General features: G+C 41.5%; 1 protein-coding gene across 7 annotated transcripts in view; it reads right to left on the minus strand.

Moving 5' to 3' along the window:
* herc2 (HECT and RLD domain containing E3 ubiquitin protein ligase 2) overlaps positions 1-14,531 on the minus strand; it is a 240,637-nt gene that overhangs the window by 12,258 nt on the left and 213,848 nt on the right. For all 7 annotated transcript variants that reach the window (XM_063054516.1, XM_063054512.1, XM_063054515.1 and 4 more), the window contains 4 exons: positions 11,988-12,129; positions 11,325-11,519; positions 7,711-7,823; positions 6,055-6,245 (listed from right to left, as the gene is read on the minus strand). In XM_063054516.1, the coding sequence (XP_062910586.1) occupies positions 6,055-6,245; positions 7,711-7,823; positions 11,325-11,519; positions 11,988-12,129 (641 nt within the window). The remainder of the gene's footprint in view (positions 1-6,054; positions 6,246-7,710; positions 7,824-11,324; positions 11,520-11,987; positions 12,130-14,531) is intronic.

Here is a 14,531-nt window from a genome sequence, read left to right on the forward strand (position 1 = left end):
GATAGTGTCACAGCTGCAGAAAAGGAGGAAGTCATGGAGGGATTGGCTACTGAGTCTCTGTGGGTGGAAGTTAAGAACAGGAAGGGGTCAAAAACTCTACTGGGTGTTCTTTTTTAGAGATAGATAGAGAGAGAGAGATATAGAGAGAGAGAGAGATAGAGAGAGATAGATAGAGAGAGAGAGAGAGATAGATAGATAGAGAGAGAGAGAGAGAGAGAGAGAGATAGATATAGATATATATATATATATATAGTCTATATATAGACCACCCAATAGTAACAGGGACATTGAGGAGCAGATTGGGAGACAGATTCTGGAAAGGTGTAATAATAACAGGGTTGTCGTGTAGGAGATTTTAATTTCCTAAATATTGATTAGCATCTCCCTACAGCAAAGGGTTTAGATGGGGTGGAGTTTGTTAGATATGTTCAGGAAGGTTTTCTGACACAATATGTAGATAAGCCTACAAGAGGAGAGACTGTGCTTGATCCGGTATTGGGAAATGAACCTGGTCAGGTGTCAGGTCTTTCAGTGGGAGAGCATTTTGGAGATAGTGATTATAATTCTATCCCTTTTACATAGAAACATAGAAACATAGAAAATAGGTGCAGGAGTAGGCCATTCGGCCCTTCGAGCCTGCACCGCCATTTATTATGATCATGGCTGATCATCCAACTCAGAACCCAGCCTTCCCTCCATACCCCCTGACCCCTGTAGCCACAAGGGCCATATCTAACTTCCTTTTAAACATAGCTAATGAACTGGCCTCAACAGTTTGCTGTGGCAGAGAATTCCACAGATTCACCACTCTCTGTGTGAAGAAGTTTTTCCTAACCTCGGTCCTAAAAGGCTTCCCCTCTATCCTCAAACTGTGACCCCTCGTTCTAGACCTCCCCAACATCGGGAACAATCTTCCCGCATCTAGCCTGTCCAATCCCTTTAGGATCTTATACGTTTCAATCAGATCCCCCCTCAATCTTCTAAATTCCAACGAGTACAAGCCCAGTTCATCCAGTCTTTCTTCATATGAAAGACCTGCCATCCCAGGAATCAATCTGGTGAACCTTCTTTGTACTCCCTCTATGGCAAAGATGTCTTTCCTCAGATTAGGGGACCAAAACTGCACACAATACTCCAGGTGTGGTCTCACCAAGGCCTTGTACAACTGCAGTAGTACCTCCCTGCTCCTGTACTCGAATCCTCTCGCTATAAATGCCAGCATACCGTTCGCCTTTTTCACCGCCTGCTGTACCTGCATGCCCACTTTCAATGACTGGTGTATAATGACACCCAGGTCTCGTTGCACCTCCCCTTTTCCTAATCGGCCACCATTCAGATAATAATCTGTTTTCCTATTTTTGCCACCAAAGTGGATAACTTCACATTTATCCACATTAAATTGCATCTGCCATGAGTTTGCCCACTCACCCAACCTATCCAAGTCACCCTGCATCCTCTTAGCATCCTCCTCACTGCTAACACTGCCACCCAGCTTTGTGTCATCCGCAAACTTGGAGATGCTGCATTTAATTCCCTCATCCAAGTCATTAATATATATTGTAAACAACTGGGGTCCCAGCACTGAGCCTTGCGGTACCCCACTAGTCACCGCCTGCCATTCTGAAAAGGTCCCGTTTATTCCCACTCTTTGCTTCCTGTCTGCTAACCAATTCTCCACCCACACCAATACCTTACCCCCAATACCGTGTGCTTTAAGTTTGCACACTAATCTCCTGTGTGGGACCTTGTCAAAAGCCTTTTGAAAATCCAAATATACCACATCCACTGGTTCTCCCCTATCCACTCTACTAGTTACATCCTCAAAAAATTCTATGAGATTCGTCAGACATGATTTTCCTTTCACAAATCCATGCTGACTTTGTCCGATCATTTCACCGCTTTCCAAATGTGCTGTTATCACATCCTTGATAACTGACTCCAGCAGTTTCCCCACCACCGACGTTAGGCTAACCGGCCTATAATTCCCCGGTTTCTCTCTCCCTCCTTTTTTAAAAAGTGGGGTTACATTAGCCACCCTCCAATCCTCAGGAACTAGTCCAGAATCTAACGAGTTTTGAAAAATTATCACTAATGCATCCACTATTTCTTGGGCCACTTCCTTAAGCACTCTGGGATGCAGACCATCTGGCCCTGGGGATTTATCTGCCTTCAATCCCTTCAATTTACCTAACACCACTTCCCTACTAACATGTATTTCGCTCAGTTCCTCCATCTCACTGGACCCTCTGTCCCTTACTATTTCTGGAAGATTATTTATGTCCTCCTTAGTGAAGACAGAACCAAAGTAATTATTCAATTGGTCTGCCATGTCCTTGCTCCCCATAATCAATTCACCTGTTTCTGTTTGCAGGGGACCTACATTTGTCTTTATCAGTCTTTTCCTTTTTACATATCTATAAAAGCTTTTACAGTCCGTTTTTATGTTCTCTGCCAGTTTTCTCTCATAATCTTTTTTCCCCTTCCTAATTAAGCCCTTTGTCCTCCTCTGCTGAACTCTGAATTTCTCCCAGTCCTCAGGTGAGCCACTTTCTCTGGCTAATTTGTATGCTACTTCTTTGGAATTGATACTATCCCTAATTTCTCTTGTCAGCCACGGGTGCACTACCTTCCTTGATTTATTCTTTTGCCAAACTGGGATGAACAATTGTTGTAGTTCATCCATGCAACCTTTAAATGCCTGCCATTGCATATCCACCGTCAATCCTTGAAGTGTCATTTGCCAGTCTATCTTAGCTAATTCACGTCTCATACCTTCAAAGTTACCCCTCTTTAAGTTCAGAACCTTTGTTTCTGAATTAACTACGTCACTCTCCATGTTAATGAAGAATTCCACCATATTATGGTCACTCTTACCCAAGGGGCCTCTCACGACAAGATCGCTAATTAACCCTTCCTCATTGCTCAAAACCCAGTCCAGAATAGCCTGCTCTCTAGTCGGTTCCTCGACATGTTGGTTCAAAAAACCATCCCGCATACATTCCAAGAAATCCTCTTCCTCAGCACCTTTACCAATTTGGTTCACCCAGTCTACATGTAGATTGAAGTCACCCATTATAACTGCTGTTCCTTTATTGCACACATTTCTAATTTCCTGTTTAATACCATCTCCGACCTCACTACTACTGTTAGGTGGCCTGTACACAACTCCCACCAGCGTCTTCTGCCCCTTAGTGTTACGCAGCTCTACCCATATCGATTCCACATCTTCCCGGCTTATGTCCTTCCTTTCTATTGCGTTAATCTCTTTTTTAACCAGCAACGCCACCCCACCTCCCCTTCCTTCGCATTGGAGAGAGATAGGAACAGACAAGTTAGGAAAGCATTTAATTGGAGTAAGGGGAAATATGAAGCTATCAGGCAGGAACTTAGAAAATTCTAGATCTCAATCATTACCTAGCTTTTTGAACCTTTTGTAAGCTTTTCTTTTCTTCTTGATTAGATTTTCAACAGCTTTTGTACACCACAGTTCCTGCACCCTACCACCCATTCCCTATTTCACTGGAACACACCTATGCAGAACGCCACGCAAGTATCCCCTGAACATTTACCACATTTCTGCCGTACATTTCCCTGAGAACATCTGTTCCCAATTTCTGCTTCCAAGGCTAGCAGGAAGGAGCTTAAGAATGAAATTAGGAGAGCCAGAAGGGGCCATGAGAAGGCCTTGGCAAGCAGGGTTAAAGAAAACCCCAAGGCATTCTACAAGTATGTGAACAGCAAGAGAATAAGATGTGAGAGGATAGGACCAATCAAGTGTGACAGTGGACAAGTGTGTATGGAACCAGAGGAGGTAGCAGAGGTACCTAATGAATACTTTGCTTCAGTATTCATTATGGAAAAGGATCTTGGTGATTATAGGGATAAGAGGATGTGCTGGAGCTTTTGGAAAGCATCAAGTTGGATAGGACACTGGGACCGGATGAGGTGTACCCCAGGCTACTGTGGGAGGCAAGGGAGGAGATTGCTGAGCCACTGGCAATGATCTTTGAATCATCGATGGGGACGGGAGAGGTTCCGGAGGATTGGAGGGTTGCAGATGTCGTTCCTTTATTCAAGAAAGGGAGTAGAGATAGCCCAGGAAATTATACACCAGTGAGTCTTACTTCAGTGGTTGGTAAACTGATGGAGAAAATCCTGACAGGAAGGATTTATGAACATTTGGAGAGGTATAATATGATTAGGAGTAGTCAGCATGACTTTGTCAAAGACAGCTCGTGCCTTACGAGCCTGATTGAATTTTTTGAGGACATGACTAAACACGTTGATGAAGGTAGAGCAGTAGATGTAGTGTATATGGATGTCAGCAAAGCACTTGATAAAGTACTTCATGCAAGGTTTATTGAAAAAGTAAGGAGGCATGGGATCCAAGGGACCTTGCTTTGTGAATCCAGAATCGGCTTGCCCACAGAAGGCAAAGAGTGGTTGCAGACGGGTCATATTCTGCATGGAGGTCGGTGACCACTGGTGTGCCTCAGGGATCTGTTCTGGGACCCTTACTCTTCGCGATTTTTATAAATGGCCTGGATGAGGAAGTGGAGGGATGGATTAAATTTGCTGATGACACAAAGGTTGGGGGTGTTGTGGGCAGTGTGGAGGGCTGTCAGAGGTTACAGCTGGACATCAATAGGATGCAAAACTGGTCTGAGAAGTGGCAGATGGAGTTCAACCCAGATTAAGTGTGAGGTGGTCGTCTCACACACTTCATTGAAATTTATCAGAGTGGCTCAGAGCTCTGAGTGAGCACAAACACCAATGCCTGAATGGTGCAGCTTGATGCTGAGGTACGATTCATCTTCATGTTTAAGTGTAGTCACTGGAGGGTGAACAGCATCCTATTCAGCTCCATCATGGGCACTAGCCTTCCCAGCTTCAAGGTGATCTTCAAAAGACATTGTCTCAAAATGTGGCATCCCTCATTTAGTAACCACTCCTCCCATCCAGGACATACCTTCTTCTCATTACTACCATTAGGAAAGAGGTAGAGGACCATGAAGACACAGATTCATCCTTTTAGGAACAGCTTCTTCCCCTCTGCTATCAGATTTCTTAACTGCCCATGAATCCTACCTCATTATTTTTGCTTTCTTTTTGCACAACCTATCTTTTAATATACATTTATCATCATAACTTATAGTATATCGGACGTATTGCACTGCACTGCTGCAGCAAAATAACCAAATTCCACAACACGTTAGTCATAATAAACCTGATTCTATTTGTTCTGAAGATTAGCTCCATGCCTGCAGGAAGTTTTAACAAACATATCTGAAGGAATGACGCCATCGTTAAAGAATGGTTCTGTTGTTGACTCCACTGGTTAATAGTGTGGATTGCATGTTGTCACGGAATAATCATCAGATAGAAATGAATTCCTGTGGGCAACTGAATTTGAAGCAGAAAACCCACAATCCTTTCCCAACTGGAATCAAAGACTTTGGATGGGGTTAAAAGAGACCATGTTTAATTCATTGTTTTTTAATTTAGAGATACAGCACACAGGTCCTTCCAGCCCATTAAGCCCGCATCACCCAATTACAAATTGACCAACTAACCAATTGACCAACTTTGGAATGTGGAAGGAAACCACAGCTAACCCCCACAATAGCGGCCGGTGCTCCTTCATGTATTTTTCCTGGAGTCAGTGTACAGTGAAGATTATGCCCACTGTGCATCAGGACGGATGGAATTCACACTGAGCTGTTCCACAAATCCCTTCAGCCGATAGGAGAAAGCAATTGAAGGCAGCACGGAGACCCCTCTGTAGTTAAATGTACCCCCTTTCTTGAAGATAGTCACGATGATAGTACCTCTGAACTCCTCTGTAATTATCCCACCCCTGCCACACGTGGCTGTTGAACCTATGGATTTGTGACTTCATTCCTGAGTTTCAGGATTTATACTACCGGTTATGTTTGGGTTGGAATATAGCCTTCTCAACTCATATCAGTCAGGTCTCATGACAAAATTACATTATAGAGCAACATTCATAACTACGCAAGTCATTATGAAAGAACATTGAGTGATCCACCTTACCTGTAGTTTACGGCCAGTCTTACATACTCAGCCCTGTTCTCCAGTGTAATATGGGAATGCTTGGAGCTCAGTTGAATATCCTGGCCACTTGCATTTGGCACAGTGAAAGGCAAAGCCATGGCTTCAAATTCCTCAGCTGTAGCTTCATTGTCTCTGATGTACATGAGGCCAGGAATAAAATCTTTATCAACCTACGAGCAAGAACATGGACTAATATATACACAGTTTTTGAAAAGCACCGCAGCATCAACGCACAACAGCTTTCACTTAAATGAAGCTTTTAACCACCAAAGGAATTCCTGGCAAGTAGAGGGACAAAACAGGATTTCTAGGAATCCAGAGCTTAGGACCAAAAGGATAGCCACGTAAGAAAAGATATGCAAAGGAAAGTACTTAAATACACAGATAAGAATTTTAAATCTACGGCATAGGGAACTTATGTGAATTAGTAAGCAACAAATAGAAAATGCTGAAGGAACTCAGCAGGTCAGGTAGTATCTATGGAGAGGAGTAAACAGTTGACATTTTGGACTGAGACCCTTCGTCAGGACTGACAAACACACGGGTTATGGGCAAGCATGATTTAATATCAAATACATTAAAGGAAGCAACTGTGGGGTGCTTTGAAAAAAATAAAACAGTGAGGAACAGACATTGTCCAAGATGATATAGGAATATCAAGCTTTCAGTAAATCTAAGTTGTTTTTCTTAGTAGAATACAGGCAAGGTTTATGTGACCTTAACTTAGAGAGGATGAATATACAGGTTAAACAGGAAAGTATAGGAATACAGAAGCCCAAACAAAAGGCATAATGAGGCATAAAAAGGTATAACAAATGAGGCTTCCAACTTGAGATATACTGAGTGGACTAACTCATAAAAAATCAGGGAATTTTTATTGGAAAAAAATCGGAGGTTGGCTTGGATACAAATAGATTGACAAAATTAATAGCATTCTTGTCCAATTTAAGGCAGTTGCCAGGGAGGAGAAAGAATCTGTTGGAAGTTTGCAGAAGTACAGGAGCAGCTTAGATTAGTCCGGTTTGTAACTAGAGAAAGTTGCAGGTTCTAGGATTGTGTACCAGATGAACAACCTAGAGATAGAGGTGCTGAGAAAAAGCAGGTTTCATTAATATAACAAGCCCTATCCTATGTATATCATGGACAATATGTGGACGATTAGAGAGAAGTAAACAAAGGGGGATCGTTGAGGGACTCCAGAGGTAACTGCAGAAATGGGATACACTGTTGTTATTGGAGGTGCCTTACTACAATTATACAGGCAATAATGAAAACAAGTGGGTGCTACTCGCTGAACTGGATAACAGAAGTACAGGTGATGTACACAATGCCAAAATCTGCAGCATGATCGCGAACGAGGACGGAGCACTGGTCATAGTCACAGGCAGTATATTTTACAGCTTTAGTGTACGGATAGAACCTAGATGAACTCAAATCTGACAAGAAGATTTCTACACAGGACTACAAGAAGAATTTTGGGAGCTGCTGCTGAAGACAGAAGAACAGTTGTGAAGTACATACTGGCAAGTAGATTATTTCCATTTAAAGGAGGAACTTATAATATTTGGACACAAGTTAAAACAAGTACTAAAAGCAAAATGTACAGTAGTTATAAACACAAAAATCATCATTTACCTCACTCAGATCAGCAATTGTTAGATTCATTCCTGCCAGTTGCTTCCAGACAGGCTCAGCTAAATTAAGACTCAAAGGACTGCCAGTACGTATAGCAATACCCAGAAGCACACCTAACATTACAGTACAAATGGAAAGTTTCAGAACAATATTTTTTACAGCAGCAAAAACAGATAATCTTCAACTGATTCACTAACAGAAGAAAGTAACAATTTTTCACCTGCTTTATTTAAACCCAATGTGAAGAGTGCAGCATCTTGAATTGTGGTTCAATCTTGTTCTACAAAATTCAACACTTAATCTAGACTAGAGCTAGCAAACATTTTTGAGAGCATGCTCCCAAATTGGCAATAATCTTTTAAAAAAATCTCACACTTGCCATGGCAATTTTGAGCAGAAATCATCACTGATTAATGAATTAGCAACAGCAATTATGGACTTTCTGAACAAGCTGAAAAGGGGCAAATAATCTTTAAAAATCTCACCAACTAATTTACTTAAATAATATATCTTTTCTAATTTAACAGATGTAATGCACTGTAAGGTTTCACTGCTAATATAATGCTTTCTCTGTAGCAGCAATGTTTGGGTTATGACTGGAGATAACAGGGCTTGGAATGTGGGAGGACTTATGCAGTGAGAGAAATGTTGTTGTTTCTTGTGAGTCTGGAAGAGATTTTTGCAGTCTTTTGCCGGGGAGAGATGAGGAGAGAAGACACAAATAGAGAGACCACCGGATGGAGTGGACTGAGGAGCAAGAGTCCGAGGGGCGGCTATGCTTAGAGGTCGACGGGAACAAATGAACGAACAGTGAGCTCCAACATTGCACAATGGACTGCTTCATGAGAATGGGCCCTTTTTTCTTTTTTTTTTTTGTTTTCTTTACTAACCATATAGTCAAAGTAAGAATTATAAAGCTCAATCGTTTAATTGCATAGCATGTACTGTTTGTTATTTCGGGGTACTGATTTGTAACAGGGGACACATCGCGCAGCATCCACCCAAACGAGATTTCTTAAGTTTGGCCGGGCCAGGGGCCATCATCCCCTATATTAAACCACAAGTTGAAGCGAGAGTTACAACAGTGGGAGCTACGTTCAGGATTGATTCCGTTGGATGCTGTGTGATTACCCCGAGCAATGAACCAGTGGGGTAGATATTTGTACTCTGGATGAACTGTTAATTCGCCTGCTAAGTACTGTTAAATTTGTGACTGTAGCCGCCCCTTCGACCCTCGCTCCTCAGTCCACTCTATCCAGTGGTCTCTCCATTCACATCTTCTCTCCTCATCTCTCCCCGGCAAAAGACAGTGAAAATCTCTCTTCCAGTCTCGCAAGAAACAACAACATTTCTCTCATTGGATAGGTCCCCCCACATTCAAAACCTTGTTATCTCCAGTCATAACCCAAACATTGCTGCTACAGAGAAACCATGACATTAGCAGTGAAAGCTTGCAGCGTGTTACACAGAAAAAATGTGAAAAAATATTCATAAAAGCACTAAACTACATACAGTATTTATCATTGTTATCACTGAATATCCAGTGTTCACTCACAAACATCAGAAGAAAACAATATCAGCAGAGTGAAACCAATGCCAACTAGCCCAACCATTTACTATCCAAGTTCGTGTCAGACATTTCGTGTGAAAACATCTCACTGCTCTTGGTTTGTAAAAAAAAATCATCTGGCAGTAAAGACAACCATTACATATATTTTTATGATGTGTGTGATTTAGAGTAGTGAGGGGCGGCGCTGCATGCCACTTGCCAACAAAGTATTTTGCACGTGCCATCTTGGACATACGCCCAAAAGGTTCAACAACTCTATTTGGTTAAAGGTTACTCTATAATTAATGAACTTATAATGTTTTGTTGATCATTTCCATGCCTGGTGACCAAAAAAAGTTAAATCCAGAATTCTTACTCTTTCATAGAACCAGAATCATACAGCACAAAAACAGCCCTCTTTAGCTTATAAAATTCTGGATGCATTTTATATTTTGCATCTCTGCACCCACCACTCTCTCAGGCAATTCATTCCAAAGCCAACCACTCTCCAGGTGAAAAAAAACTCATCTTTATGGCCTCTAAACCACTCAAGTCTATGCTCTCTGATAACAGACACTTGCGCTGTGGGGTAAAGACTATACCCCTCAATTTTGTACATCTCTATCAGGCGACCCCTTCCCCCACCAATGCTTGACCTTCTCTGATCCAAGGAAAACAAACAGCCTATTCAGTTTTTTCTCATAACTGAGACTCCCCATCCCAGACACCATTCAGGTGAATCTCTTCTGCACCCTCTCCAGAGCAATTATAATCCTTTCTGCCTTGTGACCACACAATATTCCTAACATCGATGTTTAATTAACATACACCTCAAATTCCCTGCTTTTATATTCTATGCCCAGCTAATATATGCTAGCATCCCATACCTCCTTTATCAATATATCCTGACACCTTCAGGGAGCTTTGCTCATGTACAACTTCCTGTTCCTCAATACTCCCTAGAGCTCTATCATTCATTACATAGGTCCTGCCCCATTTGGTCATCCACAGAGCATCACTTACCAAAATTAAATTCCATCTGAAATTACTCTAACTTAACAGCTGATTAATGTGTTTCTGGGGCCAAAGACTAGCCTTGTCAGTATCCACAACCCACCAATTTTTTCTGTCAACTGATAAAACACCGGCCACTCCTTCTCCAGGTCTACCGACTAAATACATTTTGCTCAAATTAATTTAGTTCAGTCAAGGTCTATAGCTTGTTCTGCCAATTTTCATTCATGCAATATTCACTAAGTGTAGACTCTCAAGTCAATCCCATTACACCAATAGCTCCCTGTAACCTACTCTCATTATAATGGAATAAAACTCCCTTAGGCACAATTGTACACAATATCAATTATGAGTTCACCTAGCTCATTCACCATTCCCACACTCCTTGCTCTGTACCATCTGACTGCTCACCATTAGCCCATGCTACCATGGGCCTATCTACACTTCTCCAGAAATTCTAAGGACATCCCCACACTTTTAAAAACAGCAACAGATGCTAGATGCTATCACGAAGGCACATGCATGGGGATTATATGGAGTATTGTAAAGTCTGCAGCTAGGTCTCAACCACTATTGCTGGATGCCCAGCCTTCTAGGAACACAAATCTGAACCAGACTGGGACCATGACAAGCCCAGTCCAATCTTCTGACAAATCCAGACCCAGATACATATCCAATCTAGACCCAGTTACAGATCCTTCCCTGTATAACAGTAGGATGCTGTAAACACAATGATGGCTCCCACTTCAATGTTTCATGTAGTGAGTTTGACTCATACCATGCTGTCAATGGAAAAACAAAAATCACACCTCTTTAAAACCACCCCACTGCTGCTTCAAAAACAAAATCTGTTTGATTCTCAATTCTCCCCTACTACAAGTTTACCCTGCCACACAGTAAATCTCTAAAGAGAGAATCTAATTTCCTACTCTTGACATTCAATTGCATTTCTTTCAAAATGTGGATTTTTTGTTTCACCTTTAAATTTTGATTTTATCGGTTCAATTTAAAATTAACTTCCAACATAAAGACATCGGAATATTCTACATACCAAGAAATCTGAACATGTTCATGTGGAGCAGTGATTTGGCTGCTGGATTTAGCAGAAAGCAGTCCCTGTTGGCTCCAGATTCATCTCTTCCATTTGGAGTGACAATCAACAATGGTGTCAAACCATTCTGGAGCTCTTCACACATCTCAGCAATTGACTCGCTATAGCCACCACCACAGTCATCCACAGACTCACCTGGAGCAAGAGACCAGATTTTCCTCTGATAAATCGATCATTATTTCATTCATTTCTGATTTTGTGCATGATAATTTTTGTATGTTTGGTGGGGGTACATAATAAAGAACATTATCAAATTCTTCAAAATCTGAACAGGCCTATAATTCCAGAGAGAAGAGCATCCAGGGACAATGTCAGTTCAGGACCTTTGTGCCACCATAGCCAACTACATTTATGTCCTTCTCCCACCAATGACCACAAGAGGCAAAGATCTTGGACCAGGTTAGTGTGTAAAATGCAGAAAATATCGAAGAGAAAGAAAAAACAAAAAATTTCTGGGTCTTCCTCGTAGAGAGAGCACAAATTAGAATAGAAAGAAGGAAAAAAAGTTTAAATTAGAGGTAAAAAAAATCAGCTCTACACAAATTAACAAAGAAAAACACCTAAAAAAAAACATGCAAAATTTAAATTTATAATTAAATATACCGACAAACTTGACTTTCCAGACACGGTGCGGGAGCAACAGGCTATCAGGACTTAGAGAGCTCATCTTTGCACACATCTGGCCAAACACAGACTTTGTGCCATCAGGACCTGCCAAACCTCCTTTACTTCTGGATCGCTTGACCTAAAAAGAAGGATAAATTTTAGGCTTCAATGTATGAAGCAGTCTAAAGCATGGATATTTATTTCAAAATGCATGCAGAACAATTTAGGAAAACTAATTTCACCATCAACTAAATCATTCACCAAAATCATTTCAAATAAGGTTCTGCAGTCTCCATATTTGCCTACATTGCAAAAAGATAACAGCCAAATGAGAACACTCTCTACTTTATATTCATCACCACTGCCCATATTGAACTCCATTTTGTCTCACTGAATCAAACTTAAAAATTCTTTTGCAGCCTCACTGCATTCAATTTGTAAACAGAAAATATTCTGCAGATGCTGGGGTCAAAGCAAAACGCACAAAACGCTGGAGGAACTCAGCAGGTCGGGCAGCATCCGTGGAAACGAACAGTTGTTTGTTTCCACAGATGCTGCCCAACCTGCTGAGTTCCTCCAGTGTTTTGTGCGTGTTGCACTCAATTTGAACAATTCCCTGCCGCACCCCCCCCCGTCCAGTAATGTGTAATACACAAAGACCTATTCCATTAAATGAGTCTTTTGTCACACAATTTTACTTTTTAAAAGCCTGCTCCTAAAAAGTTTATCCTCTCTAATTTTAAAATATTGGCAGCAGTCACTCTAACCATATCTTTAGTTTCTATCTGTCAACTCCTAGGATGCAAAACTGGGCTGAAAAGTGGCAGAAGGAGTTCAACCCAGACAAGTGTGAGATGGTTCATTTTGGTAGGTCAAAAATGATGGCAGAATATAGTATTAATGGTAAGACTCTCGGCAGTGTGGAGGATCAGAGGGATCTTGGGGTCCGAGTCCATAGGATACTCAAAGCTGCTGCGGAGGTTGACTCTGTGGTTAAGAAGGCATACGGAGCATTGGCCTTCATCAACCATGGGACTGAGTTTAAGAGCCGGGAGGTAATGTTACACCTATATAAGACCCTGGTCAGACCACACTTGGAGCACTGTGCTCAGTTCTGGTCACCTCACTACAGGAAGGATGTGGAAACTATAAAAAGGGTGCAGTGGAGATTTACAAGGATGTTGCCTGGATTGGGGAGCATGCCTTATGAGAATAGGTTGAGTGAACTTGGGCTTTTCTCCTTGGAGTGTCGGAGGACGAGAGGTGACCTGATAGAGGTGTATAAGATGATGAGAAGCATTGATCGTGTGTATAGTAAGAGGCTTTTTCCCAGGGCTGAAATGGCTAACACAAGAGGGCATAGTTTTAAGGTGCTTGGAAGTAGGTACAGAGGAGACATCAGGGGTAAGTTGTCGTTATTTTTTTATGCAGAGAGTGGTGAGTGCATAGAATGGGCTGCCGGCAACGGTGGTGGAGGCAGATACGATAGGGTCTTTTAAGAGACTCCTGGATAGGTACATGGAGCTTAGAAAAATAGAGGGCTATGGGTAACCCTAGATAATCTCTGAAGTACATGTTCGGTACAGCATTGTGAGCTGAAGGGCCTGAATTATGCTGAAGGTTTTCTATGTTTCACTCCCCACTCAGTTGCCCAGTTGTCTTCAGACTTCAAGTCATCTAAGGTTCTAACATTACCCACATCAAGAAAAATCTCCTACAACAGGATTCAAGACTGCTCTTACATGTAGGGCTCTATTTAGACAAATGTTGTGTGAAGGTTGGTATTGCAACATGAATAAACTGTGTGAATACAAAGCCATGAGGGAAAACTTGAAGAACATTAACCTGCAATTTTATAGCAAGATCATAGCGTAACATTCTGGAATAACATAATCAAGTCAACATTTAGTCACAAGATCATGTTGAAGATCCTTCTCTGTTATCAATTTTCTCCTTTGGCAATTTACCTTTGGAAGTGGAATTCTATTCTTCATCAGGACTTGTTTCCCCATCGTTGCTTTGCTTGCATTCGGATGAAAATTAACAGTTAATGATATTCGTAAGGTAATTAAAATCTTGGTTAATAAGGTGGAAGATCACAGTAAATTCAGAAGGAGAAATAGTGTAGATTTCTAAAATCGTTGCTTATACAGGTGAAGGCACACTGAAGGAGGAACTTCTGGATGCATTTGAGGCAAAGTTAGAAGACCGCAGATATGAAAGATTTAGAAGATTAATGTGAGAGAGAAAGGGAAAGACAACAGCAAGGCCTTGCAGAGGTTCAAACTAGGTGATTTTTAGGATTGGATACCCATTAAAATGAGCAAGCAAAGCGACGATGGGGAAAGTCGTCCTGATGAAGAGTACAATTTCCACTCCCAAAGATGAATTGTCAAAGGAGAAAATTGATCATGGAAAAAGGGGACAACATGATCTTGTGACTAAATGTTTTAAACAGAGGAAACGAAGGATTTTCATGAAGTTCAGTCAATGAATGGTCAAAACAATTGCCAACCCATCACTTCTATTTCTTACAGCCCA

Source organism: Mobula hypostoma, chromosome 7, assembly GCF_963921235.1.
Source record: "Mobula hypostoma chromosome 7, sMobHyp1.1, whole genome shotgun sequence".
NCBI lineage: Eukaryota > Metazoa > Chordata > Chondrichthyes > Myliobatiformes > Myliobatidae > Mobula > Mobula hypostoma.